At 39.5% G+C, this 14,267-nt stretch overlaps 1 protein-coding gene across 7 annotated transcripts in view; it reads right to left on the bottom strand.

Moving 5' to 3' along the window:
* The window catches only part of KLHL32 (kelch like family member 32), a gene marked incomplete at both ends in the record, with an annotated part of 142,699 nt that overhangs the window by 11,412 nt on the left and 117,020 nt on the right, over positions 1-14,267 (bottom strand). For all 7 annotated transcript variants that reach the window (XM_084229083.1, XM_084229082.1, XM_084229081.1 and 4 more), the window contains one exon: positions 2,890-2,948. In XM_084229083.1, coding sequence (XP_084085209.1) covers positions 2,890-2,948 — 59 coding nt within the window. The remainder of the gene's footprint in view (positions 1-2,889; positions 2,949-14,267) is intronic.

The raw sequence follows: 14,267 nt of genomic DNA on the forward strand, positions 1-14,267 counted from the left end.
GTTGAGCGCAGTGCTGTGAAGCTATCCGTAGCCTCTGCAGTGTGGGTTCGATTCCAGCTAGCCAGGGAGATACCCACGTGGCACAGCAGACCTCTCTGATCTCTCCCGCTGCTCCCCTCAGCAGTGTATTTCAGTCAGTCTGCCTGTTCTGTTCCCCACTCTATCTCTGGTGAATCCTCTCACCCTCCCACACATCTGGTCTGTGCCCCAGTTCTTGTATGCATAAATAAATAAATCTTTAAAAAAAAAAAAAACAGGCACTCAATCCAAAATACCTGAGTTTATAACCAATGTGTGACTTTGAGCAATTTACTTAGCCTCTATACCTGCTTTCTCATCTGTAAAATGGGGTAACACCTACCTGAGAAGCCTGTTTTAACAATTAAGTGAACTAATATTACTATTTAGAATAATGCACTAAATGGACCCTTTAAAAAGTATTACTATGATAATAATCACTAACAACCAGAGGTCCCTACATCAGCTCGGATGAAGGGGCCTGTGTGATTCTTTTCAAAATTAACCTCCAGAGATCAATGGAAGAGCTAAGATTTGATTCAGCAACAAACTTCCACACTGTTTTGTATCAGCCTCCATTAACATATTTATAATCACATCAAATAGGGAAAAGTTAATTCTAGGCACACGTCTATTTGTTTTAATAGGAGGCCAAGTTTTATATGATAACTTTAGGGAATGTTGAAATAGCCAATATTTTGGTTCTAGGTCACTCTCAATAATGAAATAGGAATAATCAACCTCTCTTAAAGCCCCTGTTTAAAATATAACATAAAATGAGATGAAAATGATATGACTTCGATTTTTAAATCTCAACTAAGTAACAGGCAGGTAAGTAAACCTAATCATTTCCTTTCTACATAAACACTAGATATACAAGAACAACCCAGATTCCTTTATGCCAAGAAAAAATTGGATTTCAACCAGAAAAATCATATGATGTTTTGAATACATAGAATTTCACTAGTTCACAAAGCTGTAAAGGAAGAAGCAGGAAAAAAATGTTTTGAATACATAGAATTTCAGCAGTTCACAAAGCTGTAAAAGAAGCAAAAAAAAAAAAGTTTTATACAAATATTGTCCATTCACAAAAGCATATCCACTAGCTCATTTCTAATTCCCCTTTTAAAAATACACTCAAAAAGAAAAGGAAGAAAAAAGTGGTCGGTACAGTTAGAAAGGCTTGTATTTATCTGTTCCCCTTTCTTAAACATGTAAAATCTCCTTCCAATTAAATGTCTTCTTTAATAAAATAGTCAAATCCTTCTTGCAGATACTCTGCTAAGAAATATCTTTAATACATTACACATGAATAGATTTAACTGATGATGCTTTCCTTGGGTCTTTCTATGAGACAACCCATTACAGTATTAGGAATCAATGTTTGCATTAGTAGTCCAGTCCCCTGCCACAGAACTATGGACGCCATCTGGTTTGGAAAGCCTGCTGGATCCCCTGATTATATCTTTAGCTTCCTTCACTGCAGTGCCTGCCAGGTGAGCTGCCAGCCACTGCAAAGGCAAAGAAACACAGAGGCCTGGTCGGGTCATTCCTAATAAGCTAGTGTGTGAATACTAATCAGTGGTGGGGAAGCAGAGGTCACCCCAGCCTGCCGGTTGGCAGGTAGCGATGTGCTCTGTGGCAGATGGCAGGCATTATCGATGCTCCACAAAGGCCTAGAAGAGAAATAAGCACCAGGGCTGAATGATAGAGTTATTGAGATTCTGAGCAAGATGCAAGCAGATGTGATGTTTGCCAGTACCCACCGTAAACAATATGCCAGCAGAATTTTTAAAAAGAGCATGTGTGTACAAACATGAAACAGAACTCATTTGAGAAATGTTAACTCCATCTTTCTCTTTAACCACGTGTACACCGAGCTCAAGCAAGTGCAATTAATGATCCCTCCTGAGACATCTGACCCATGGTACGTGGTCTCTGAAGCTTACTGCTCCTAATGACATCAGGAAACACACTTGCAAAGAGAGAAATACCTCAGTTAAATTTAGAAGCAAATGATTATTAAAGTAAAAAGATATCAAAGACACTCAGGTCACCCTGGACATATCCTGACACAGATTCCCAAAGCCAACCTGTTGTTTTTGTGTTCCATAATCTTCAGGTCGTGAAAATGAAAGTCCAAAATCAAATCATTTTGGAATTTTGTCATAATTATGAGAAATATATTTCTAAAATCACAGAGATGGCAAAATTTAACAAACAGTTGTCAAGGTCAAAGATATTTTGATAGAAGTAAAAAGAATAAAAATTGTACTACTTTGCTGGAGAAAAGTCATTAAGGGTATATAAAAAGTGACCAGAAGGACAGGCACCTCAAAATGCTTCCAAGTTGTTAGAAAAAAAACATATTCAAACACTTCAAAGACTTCTTTGAATTTGTCCCAGACAGAGTGCTAGAACATTATGCTATACTTAGTTAAGTAAAAGTTAATACATTATTTGGGAATAACAAAACCATAAGCATGTTCCTTTCCTAAAATGACACGCTTTCTGAAAGGACATAGCAATAGGACAATTAAACTTCCTCTGGATGCTCTGAATATGAAGAGTCACTTAGAAAATGGAAACAAAGAGCATTTAAATCATCAACATATTTTGCTTTTTTTTTTTTACTTTGTAAAAAAATACTCTGGAAGAGTTAAGCATGTATATAGCATAAAACTAGTTGAAATTTCATGAGAGGGGGTAAAAAAAGGAACCAAAAAACAGTTTATCCAGATGCTTCCTTTTCTTTATATAAGTTTAAGGTGCAGTATGTACACAGACTTGGCATACCAATTACTAATTACTGTGGAAATCTTTTAAAATTCATTTTAATTAAGGTAATGAGCTTTTTTATATGATTCTTACCTGGTTAGGTTCATATACCATTAGTCTGTTCTGATATTGTGCTGTGTTAGTTACTCCACCTGAAATGAATTAACATGCATTAGAGCTTTCCATGAATAAGAAATAGGATATTCCAACATAAGAATGAGATACAATTAAAGGAAAATTAGCTACTGCTGAGGATCTGTTTGTATACCCTCATGGTGAACCCATGACATAATTAAGAAGCTTATTTTTGAAACAGTTTCATTCTGAAGAAACTGCAGAAGCAATCCAGTTGTGAGCTAGCAACAAGTTGAGATTACCAAAAGACCCCCATTTCTGACATGCTGCTCTACTGGGCTAAAATGAGGGACAAATTATGGGGAGGGAGGGTGAATATAGTACACACTATGAATCTCTGTACAATTTATGCCAGGGACATAGTTACATGGAAAATTCTTGATCTTAGCTCTACTGGCAATTTTACAGCTCTAACCTTCTGTACTAACACAGTGGTAGCATGATCATTGGGAGAATCATACCTAAGATAAGACACTACTTAGTAAAAGAGATCTAGAATCAATGCTGTCCAATAAAATATAGCAATAGTCACAAATGTGAGTCACATGAAATTTAAAATTTTCCAGCAGCCATGTTGAAAGTAAAAAAACAGTGAAATCAAATGATATAAATTTTATTTAATTCAATGTAGCCAAAATATGATTTCAACATGAAATCAATATAAAAACTATTGAGATGTTTTATATTCTTTTTTTCTTTTTTTTTTTAAAGATTTATTTATTCATGCATACAAGAACCAGGGTACAGGCCAGATGTGTGGGAGAGTGACAGAATTCACCAGAGACAGAGTGGGGAACAGAACAGGCAGACCGATTGAAATACACTGCTGAGGGGAGCAGCAGGCGAGACAGGAGAGGTCTGCCGCGCCATGTGGGTATCTCCCCAGCCAGCGGGGATCTAACCCACGCTGCAGAGGCTATGGACAGCTTCACAGCACTGCTTTCAATTGCCTGCCAGGGAGGCCCTTATATTCTTTTTTCATACTAAATTTTTGAAATCCACTGTAAACACAGCACAGCACATCTCAATCCAGATTAGCCATGTTTCAAATGCCCAGTAAACCATGTGGCTGATGGCCACCACACTGGATAGCACAGATCCAGATTATTGCAGTGCAGCTGCCCTTGATAACTTTTTTGAAGGCCTTTTGAACACTGGTTAGATTCAAAAGACTTGAGACCTTGTGCTTAATCAAAAACCACTAAAAAAGCATCATACTTCCAGAGAAGTTTCTCCTATTTGACCTCATACTTTTGTCCATGCTTGTGGTGTCAACTGAGCTATAAAGCCCAGACATTACTGATTCTACTTTAATTTTAAATGTTAAGTGGAAAAATTCTGAAAGACAACACAAAACAACACTGTGAGAAAATAAGACCGTGAGATATTAAATGTAAGGTAGTAAAGTAATAGGAATATGAAAACCAAAAAAAGAAAAGCTATCTTTAGAAATACTGCCTTATACATAATTCTAGATGCTAGTATAAAATGATTATCATTCCAATTTTTAGTAAGTATCACAAAAACACAACTAATTTTTTACTAAATATCTAAAATTAAACCAAATCAAAAAGTTTCCTATTGAATTTTTTTTCATTCTAAATAATGTATATTTAGTTACTACACTTGAACATTCAGCTTGACTAAACACTGAATGTGTTTCTTCCTGTCTCCAGGCCCCTGACTCCCTTTTCTTAGAGCATTTGATTTAGAAAACTTGTAATTATAAATTCTTTCTCTGCCTCTTTAAGATTTAAATCATTTAAAAATCTTGAAGATTTACAATCCAGGAATATCTTCATCAAGGACATAGGAGCCATCAGATTGGAAAGGTAACCATCAGGGAAGACAGCAACCTGAGCTCCCAGTTTCTGTGGAAAGGTAGAAACCCCATTTTGAGGATCAACAGTCAACAAACACAAATCACAAAGGGATTACTGAGTTGATAACAAGCTCAGGGATTACCAAGTATGCTCAACACATCACATTTATCAACCTTCACACAAAAGTTCTTCAGTACTTTTTCACTAGCACACCCCAGAGCTTAAAAACCTTCCTGACTCTTTTTTTGGGGGGGAGCTGATTTCCACCTACATTCTGGTCTCTTCCCCTGTCACATTATTCTTGAGAGTCTTGCTTATCTGTATAACTTTGTCCAGTATAAGTTATGTTTTGACTGTTCAAATAGTTTGAGTAGGTCAGCACCAGCACCATCAACTCCTTGGTCAGGAATCAAGTCAGCAAGAATCCAGATGTTTGGTGCATAATCATCAACTTAGTTGGAATGACCAACACCAAAGGATACATACAGTGGAGGGAACTTGTCTAGGCCAATCATTACTCTCTCATTCAACTCCAGAAAGGAGATTCTACCTTTCAGGTAATTGACCATGGCTATTATTAACTGGAGGGCTTTAGTATTCTCTCTGAAGTGTGTAATCACATTTTACAATCAATGAAAGTTTCATCTGTGAAGGAAGTCCACAAAGGACAGAGAGAAATGAGCTTTCTGCCTCAAAGAATGTCTCCTCTGGATTTCTCGAAGATCTCATTTTTAAAATGAAATCAAAGAAGAAACACACTTGAGAAAACTGAGGTTGAAATGCCTACATAGAGTAAAAATCTATTTCGAAATAAATACAGATGTGTGTTTCCTTTTTATTCTCAACCTTCCTTTACTTACCTGATTAAAAACTAAATGTCCAAGCATTCTTCCTCAGTATAGCGACACAAGAATAATCCAATCTGTTGAGACCTCACAAGTCTTCAAGGTTAAAATGATTGCGAAATGCTTTTGATCTGGGCAATAACTGCCAGATTAATGCCCAGCTTGCCTATAATCAATTCTCCAAATGAGAGGAAACAGAGGTTAAAGCTCCCACCCATTATTTCAAAGCTATGATGATTTCTCTACTTGTTTCAAAAATATGGGACAGAATTAATATCTACTGCAGTAAACTATCTGTTTATGACACTATTTGAAAATATTTACTCTACTATCTGTATCAGACTCTGCCCATTATAGAGTAAATCTACAGCCAGTGGATCAGAATGTAGCTATTACATTCCCTTTCCCAAGCAGGGCACACAATCTATCTTCATGCTCTTCAGAACTATTATTTACTGTATTTCACAGATGCATGTATAATAAAGCTCTTTTCTTAATCTGCACTCAGTAATTAGATTCCTTCCCCTTACAAACAAATTTTCACTTACATGGCAATATTTAGAAATGAGATATTGGGTGACTAGTTGGGAGTAAAAATAAAAGTCCTAGTTAGTTATTTGGTTGATTACTTGTAGAATGTTAAACCACAGGAGGTGCCTAAAAAGCCTAGTGTTGTAACTTTTGCCAAGTCAGAATTACAAGGGAAAAACCTTAGAAATTGGGTCTATTGCTTTCCCCTGATGAAAAAATTTACAAATATGCATATAAATAAAAACCATTTCTTTGCAGTACAAAAATGTTTTTAAATAAGGCATCCAAGTTTGCAGCCTACATTTTTTAAGCAGTGTTACTCATTTGCAGAGCTTTATCATTACATTCCCTTCACATAACACTCTTCACTTTTAGATTAATCTGCTGAAATGAGATGCTAAGGATTTGCATACAGATTTGACTATACAAAAATAGATATGGAATTAATAACAGTCTCTATATGTTTTAATTTCTCCTAGACTAGAGTACCCTTGCCTGCAGCAGTATTTCTGGCTTTGAAAGTCATCAAGCTGATTTGTCTGCTCTGGGTTATGATGCCACATGCTGCTATACTGTCCCCTGCAATCAAAGCACTTGCAAAGATAGATTCCAGGCCTTCCTCTATCGAGTATATTTTATAGATTGGCAGTTTTGATCTCCCTCCCCCACCCCAGGGGGCATAATCTGCATCTTAACAGCTTTCTATAGATACATCTGTCATTAAATATGCCATCTCATATCAGTATCCATTTTTAAAGCCAAGTTTTCCTTAACTTTGAAGTGCCACAGTCAAAGTTAAGACTTTTCAGCCAAAATTGAAAATGAACAACCCTGTCTGATACTTTTGAACTGTGACTTAAAGATATACTGCAGGTTCCCCCAAAGTCAAATAAGTCTTTAAAAACTGCCAGAAGGAATGAAAAGTTACCACCATGCTACCAGCGGTGAGAAATGCTTTCTATCATCTAGACAAGAGTAAAGCATTTTTCTTAGGCTTCCCTGTTCAACTCCCCACAAAATGCTTTGACAAATGGATGAATGCATACTGGAGAGAGGATGACAAGTGACTGCCAAACAAGCAACCTTTGTCTCCACTACTGAGAATTCACCTGATTCCCAAACTCACTGAGCTTAAAAACAACTGGCCAATGCTGACAGTGTCTATAAAACAGCCTATTTAGAAAAACAGCTCTCAACATACACTGATCGGGTCTGTTGGCTCTGCCTTTATTTCAAGAACAGAAAATACCTCTATTAATAAATACCTCTACACTAAACTCATTAGCAGCTGACTGTGATACCTAGTAGACTACTAGTGCTCTTGCTAGAGCCGAGCAGGACGAAAAGAACTGAGTGTCCACACACTCTGAAAGAAAGATGCTCCAGCTTGGAATTAAGCCAGCAAATTCAGGATTGTGAAAATCATTTCAAGTTCTCTGCATCTCCTGGAGGCTTCTTCTAAGGCAAGCCCTCTTCTAGGGCAAGCGTCCTGGTACGGTCTGTGGCATCAGCTCCACACAGCTTCCCTATGACCCTGTCCAGGGGCATGAAGGAATGCATTTAGCACAGCCAAGTTTAGGTTGGCTCCCATACAAAATGGAGATGATAGGTTGTAGATGAACCAGAGCGCATGGTATAGAGGCATAAAAGGAAGTTCATAATTCTTTAGTGGTTTGTTCATGGAAATTTCTTAACATTTCCATAAAGGGTACAAATGAGTATGTACAGAATATTGAAAAAAAGGACTATGCATGGAATACTGAATTAATGAGTTTTGTAGTCTAAAATAGATTATCTTCTAATTATTTTTGCTAATTACTAGAACTACTGGCTGATTTATATGAGTAGTAAAGGTTTTTTCCTTCTTTAATAGTTTGTTACTCCTCTGTAAACTTACTCCAATTCTCAAATACTAAACTTCACACTTACAGTCCAATTATCAAAAGAATGACCTAGCATTCAGTGTGAATTCATATTCATATATTTTATAGAGCCAAACTCATTAATAGTCCTTGATGAAATGGACCCCATGAGAATATTTACAGTAAATGCAAAGTTAAACTTTATGATCTGTTTTCACATGATATTAGACTGTCCATATTTTCAAGATGTTCATAATGCTACATAACAATTAAAACCAAGAATCTTTCAATTAGTTTAGCATCTTGAATAGAAGCATATTTAATCCATGCATTAAATTAAAGCTAGTATCCATATTATTTCTGTCACACTTGAGGAAACCACAGAAATAGATGGGTAATTAATATACTCAAAATCCACAAAGAAAGTCTCAAAATATCTATAAGTAAGGGTTGCTGCACTTGAAATTTATAATTTTTTTAAAAGATTTATTTATTTATACAAGAATTGGGGTACAGGACAGATGCACGGGAGGGTGAGAGGATTCACCAGAGACAGAGGGGGGAACAGAACAGGCAGACTGATGAAATACACTGCTGAGGGGAGCAGTAGACAAGGCAGGAGAGGTCTGCCACGCCATGTGGGACCCTTGCCAGGGGCCGGCCGGCACGGACACTGCAGGCAGCTTCGCAGCATGGCGCTCAACCGCTTGTGCCACCAGGGGAGGCCCGAAAATTATAAATTATATTTAAGTCACCTAGAGTGACATACAGACTTGTGGCCAGAAATGTGTAATGAGCCAAGTATTATTTTAAAAAAGTGAAATAAACAAGGGTAAAATCTGTGACCATGCAGATGTCAGCTGCCCTTTAAAATCTCAATAAAATTTCCCTAACTCCCATTCCTCATTCTGTACAAAGTAGAAATCCTGCCTCCAAAGATTTTGGCATGGGCTTAGAGGGTTAGGCATTCAAGGTCACCTCTGCCTGTCTCTAGTGTAACATCTTTGCTGTGTTTTGTTGAATCTTTTATCCCCCTCCCATCATCAAGCAAATCCTTCTGCCATTCCTCATTATCAATGATGTAGTTTTAACCTCCATCTCTTCTCTTGGGAATTTAGAAAATGACATATTTCCCATATTCTCAGGTAGAGCAATTCACCTTCTTTTTTACCTTCTTTTTACCTTCTTTTTCTGGATCTATCTAGTTAGACACAAATGGATCATCTAAATGAAGGCAATTCTCTCCAAGAGAGGAATTCTGGAGACAAAGGGGTAGACTATTTTTTGGAGATGATTGCTTTCTTTCTTCTTGCTATTTAGTTCTTTTAAAAGCATTTTACAATGGTTGGCATCTATTTGACTTCTATCTCAGTATAACACTGCAGTGGTTTTGTTTTAATCTCTTTCGGGGGGGCATAGTAACGGCTAGGGCAGAAGTGAAAAACGAAGAGAAAAAGTAACTGCTAGGGCAACTGAGTGCTAGAATCTAAGAAACCCAAAGATTTCATCCTAGTGGGCATCTCAAGCCTACTAGGAGCTTTTATGTGGGCATGCTAAGTTATTAAGGCCCAAGCCTCTACCAGGCAGGGGGCTTCCTCGCATTGTAGATGCCTAAAAGGCAGATAATTAATGGACCATTCTGAAGAATTCACAGCCAAGGACACACTTTGCTCTTCCTCAAGCAAACCAAAAGTCCTTTGCTCTCAACTAACTGGGATCCCAGCATGATGAACTCTTTCCTTTGGGCTATTTCCAGCCCCAAACCTTCCTTCATAAGTGAATCCAAAGATCCGCTTTCTCCAGTTCTCTACAGAGCACCATCAAAAAACAGGACTGCCGGGGGGCGGAGCAACATGGCGGCGAGGAGACCCTGCGAGTAAGATCTCCCATTAAAAAAAGTTAATAGGGAGGAAAAGCGGCAGGTCCCAGTGAGAACTGGGACACGGAAGATAAACAGACGACTCCAGCAAACTGCCCGAAGAAGAAAGTTGCCATAAAAGAGGACGAGAAGGGAGGGAAGCGCAGAACCCTGCTCCCCTCCCCCGCCCACAGAGGCGGCACTCTCCGACCGGCAGAGACGAGGGAAACAACAAACCAAAACGCCCAACAAGAAAAACGGATGCAGCAAGTGGGACTGTGAGTGGAAAGGAACTATTTCAGCCACCACACCCCGTGAACGGGAGCTGAGGCGAACCCTGCAGGATCCGCCGCGGAGGTGAGCTCCAGGCGCCATTAAAGAGAGCCCCGCCCACCAGGAGGAGACCAGCACCAGCACACAGCCCCGGCCGCCCGGCTTGCGCGAAAGCGGTGCTCGGATTGCAGCTGCCCAGGGCCCTGCGCCTGCGACCTAGGCTTGCGGGGAGACGGCGGAGGCCCTCCCTGAGTGAGCAGGAACAAGGCGCCCAGGCAGGGGAGCGGGATTCAAAAGGCGCCATTCCCGCGCCACTGATCTGGGCTACAGCCCGCGTCCTGGAACTGAGGGCTTTGGAACTGAGACCCGGGCGGAGGCCCTCCCTGAGTGAGCAGGAACTAGGCGCCCAGGCAGGGGAGCGGGATTCAAAAGGCGCCATTCCCGCGCCACTGATCTGGGCTACAGCCCGCGTCCTGGAACTGAGGGCTTTGGAACTGAGACCCGGGGCACGAAATTAGGGGCGTGGGTTCCCCACGACGGTGGGGCACAAGGCAGACACAGCACCCCAAAGCCGTTGAGGTGTACCCTACCATCCCCGCTCTGCTCCCTGTCCCACGGGGTGGAAAATCAGCTCCCCAAGGGCTCTAGGAGAGATCTCTGGTGCCACCTAGCGACTTGACCCCAGCACAGGCTACTGAAGGAGCTAGTGGCCAGCTGGGGAGTTAGCCCACACCGGGCCCCTTCTGAACAAGTAGTCTGAGCCCACAGGGAGAGCGAGCACCCACAGCCGGGGCAGACCAGGCGCGCAGAATAGTGTGCCTGAGACCAGAAGCGCAGGGAGTGTGTCCCACATCACCATTTTAGAACAGGGCCATTTCTTCAGTAAAGACTACCTGCAGAAGGCTTCCTCAGGAGCCAGAGGTGAGCGGGGGAAGTTCGCCCACGCCAGAACCCCTCTGGCCTGCAGTCCAAGCCCAGAGGGGAGCAGGAACCCACCGCCGGGGCAGACCAGGCGCACAGGGGAGTGTGTCCCCACATCGGCATTTTAGAACAGGGACCTTTCTCCAGTAAAGGCTGCTTGAAACTGACAGATGACTCCTGGAAGAACCAGAGGGGAACAGAGAAGCCCACCCAAGATGCCGGCAAGTCCCAACAACACAGTGTCCCAACGCATACGGCAAATTAGAAAACAGACAGTAGGGAGGAGAAGAACCACACGCAACCTAGCAACTCTCCAGAGAAAAAGCACACCACAAAAAGAAAGCCAGCCCCCAGATTGCAACGACAATAACTTGGAAGAATTTCTGAGCCTTCCAGAAAGAGAATTTAAAATTGCCGTGATTAAAAAACTGACAGAAGTCATAAAGGAAAACAATGATAAGGGAAAAATAATCAACGATCAGAAGAATGCAATTGAGTCCCTAGAGAGGGAAAACAATGGTCAGAAGAAAGAAATTGAGTCCCTAAAGAGGGAAGTAAAAGAAATGCAGGAGATCAAAGAATTAATGGAAGAACTAAAGAATTCTGGGAAAAGCAATGAAAGCAGAATAGATGAAATGGAAGAACGAATAAGTAATCTTGAAGACACAGAAATAAAAAAGAACCAAAACAGAGAAGGAAAGAGAAGTACGAAGGAAAAAGAACGAAGAAAGACTTCGGGAACTATCTGACTCCATGAGGAAAGGAAATATAAGAGTTATAGGAATACCAGAAGGAGAGGAGAGAGATGTAGGAACAGAGAAAATATTCAAAGAGATAATTGAAGAGAACTTCCCAAATGTGAAGAAGGAGCTGAAAATTGATATACAAGAAGCAAGAAGAACACCAAACTTCCACGACGAAAGGAAAAATACAGCAAGACACATAATAGTAAAGCTCCCAAGAATCCAGGACAAGGAAAAAATAATGAAGCTGGCAAGAGGGAAGAAACAGATAACATTCAAAGGAAAACCAATCAGGCTGACATCAGACTTCTCCGAAGAAACACTACGGGCAAGGAGAGAGTGGAGGGACATAGTCAACAGACTCCAAGAAAACAGATGCCAACCAAGAATACTCTATCCCGCAAAGCTCTCCTTCCTCTTTGAAGAAAGAATATGGACCTTCCCAGACAAACAGAAACTCCGGAATTTCATTGCAACTAAACCCCCACTCCAAAAAATACTACAAGGAGTCCTAAAGCCAGAACCTCAGAGCGATGAATAACAATGAAAGAAGGCCCAAAAAAAAAAAAAAGTTATTAAAAGAATAAATAAATAAAATCAAAGGAAAGACAAACACAATGGCAAATACAGATGTTAACATATCAATATTAACTCTAAATGTAAATGGACTAAATTCTTCAATAAAAAGACACAGAGTTGCAGCCTGGATTAAGAAACAAAACCCAACCTTTTGCTGTCTCCAGGAAACACATTTAGCTACAAAAGATAAAAATAGGCTCAAAGTTAAAGGATGGAAAACAATCCTACAAGCAAATGGACCAAAAAAGAAAGCAGGAACAGCTATACTTATATCAGATAAAACAGATTTCAAACTCAAAAAGATAAAAAGAGACCCCAATGGTCACTACATTATGATCAAGGGGACAATACTTCAAGAAGAAATAACACTCATTAACATATACTCACCAAAAGAAGGAGCACCAAAATATATCAGACAACTGTTGTCCTCTCTGAAAACAGACATCAGAGAAAACACATACGTAGTGGGAGACTTCAACACACCACTATCAACAATGGATAGATCAACAAGACAAAAAATAAGTAAAGAAACCAAAGCTCTAAATAAAGACCTAGAGCAATTGGGCTTAACAGACATCTATAGAACACTAAACCCCAAAAAAACGGAGTACACATTTTTCTCAAGCGCACACGGATCATTCTCCAGGATCGATCACATACTGGGGCACAAGACAAACATCAACAGATACACCAAGATTGAAATCATATCAACCATCTTTTCTGACCATGAAGGCATCAAACTAGAAATAAACCATAAAAAGAAGGCAAGGAACTTTCCTACCTCATGGAGATTAAAAACCACACTACTGGAAGACCATTGGACTAATGAGGAGATCAAAGAAGAAATTAAAAAATTTTTTGAATTGAACGACAAGGAGGACACCAATATCCTAAATGTATGGGATGCAGCAAAAGCAGTAATAAGAGGAAAATATATAGCAATAGAAGCTCACATCAAGAAACAAGAAAGAACGCAAAGAAACAACCTAATCTCGAAGCTCAAAGATCTAGAAAAAGAACAACAAGAAAACCCCAAAACCAGTAGAAGAAAAGAAATAATAAAAACCAAAGCAGAAATAAATGAAATTGAAACTAAAAAAAACAATCCAAAAGATCAATGAAACCAAGAGCTGGTTCTTTGAAAAAATCAATAAAATAGACAAACCCCTAGCCAGGCTCACAAAGGAAAAAAGGGAGAAAGCACAAATAAACAGGATCATCAATGAAAGAGGAGAAATCACAACGGACACAGCAGAAATCAAAAGAATAATCAGTAACTACTATGAACAGTTATATGGAAACAAGTTTAACAATCTAGAGGAGATGGACAAATTCCTACAACTCTACAATCACCCAAAGCTAGATAAAGAAGAAATAGAACACCTAAACAGACCAATTACAATTAGCGAAATTGAAATGGTAATCAAAAACCTCCCCAAAAACAAAAGCCCAGGACCTGATAGATTTACAAATGAATTCTACCAAACATTCAGAGACGAATTAGTGCCTATCCTTCACAAACTCTTCCAAAAAATTGAGAAGGAAGGGACAATACCAAACACGTTCTATGAAGCCAACATTACACTAATACCAAAACCGAACAAGGACAACACAAAAAAGGAAAACTACAGGCCAATCTCCCTAATGAACACTGATGCAAAAATCCTCAATAAAATTTTAGCTATCAGAATCCAACAATGTATCCATAAGATAATTCACCACGACCAAGTTGGATTCATTCCAGGGGCACAAGGATGGTTTAACATCCGAAAATCAATCAACGTTATCCAACACATCAACAAAAAGAAATATAAAAACCATATGATAATATCAATAGATGCTGAGAAAGCTTTCGACAAAGTGCAACACCCATTCATGATAAAAGCCCTTGAAATTCTTGG

Source organism: Talpa europaea (assembly GCF_964194135.1).
Source record: "Talpa europaea genome assembly, chromosome: 2".
In the NCBI taxonomy this organism is placed as follows: Eukaryota; Metazoa; Chordata; class Mammalia; order Eulipotyphla; family Talpidae; genus Talpa; species Talpa europaea.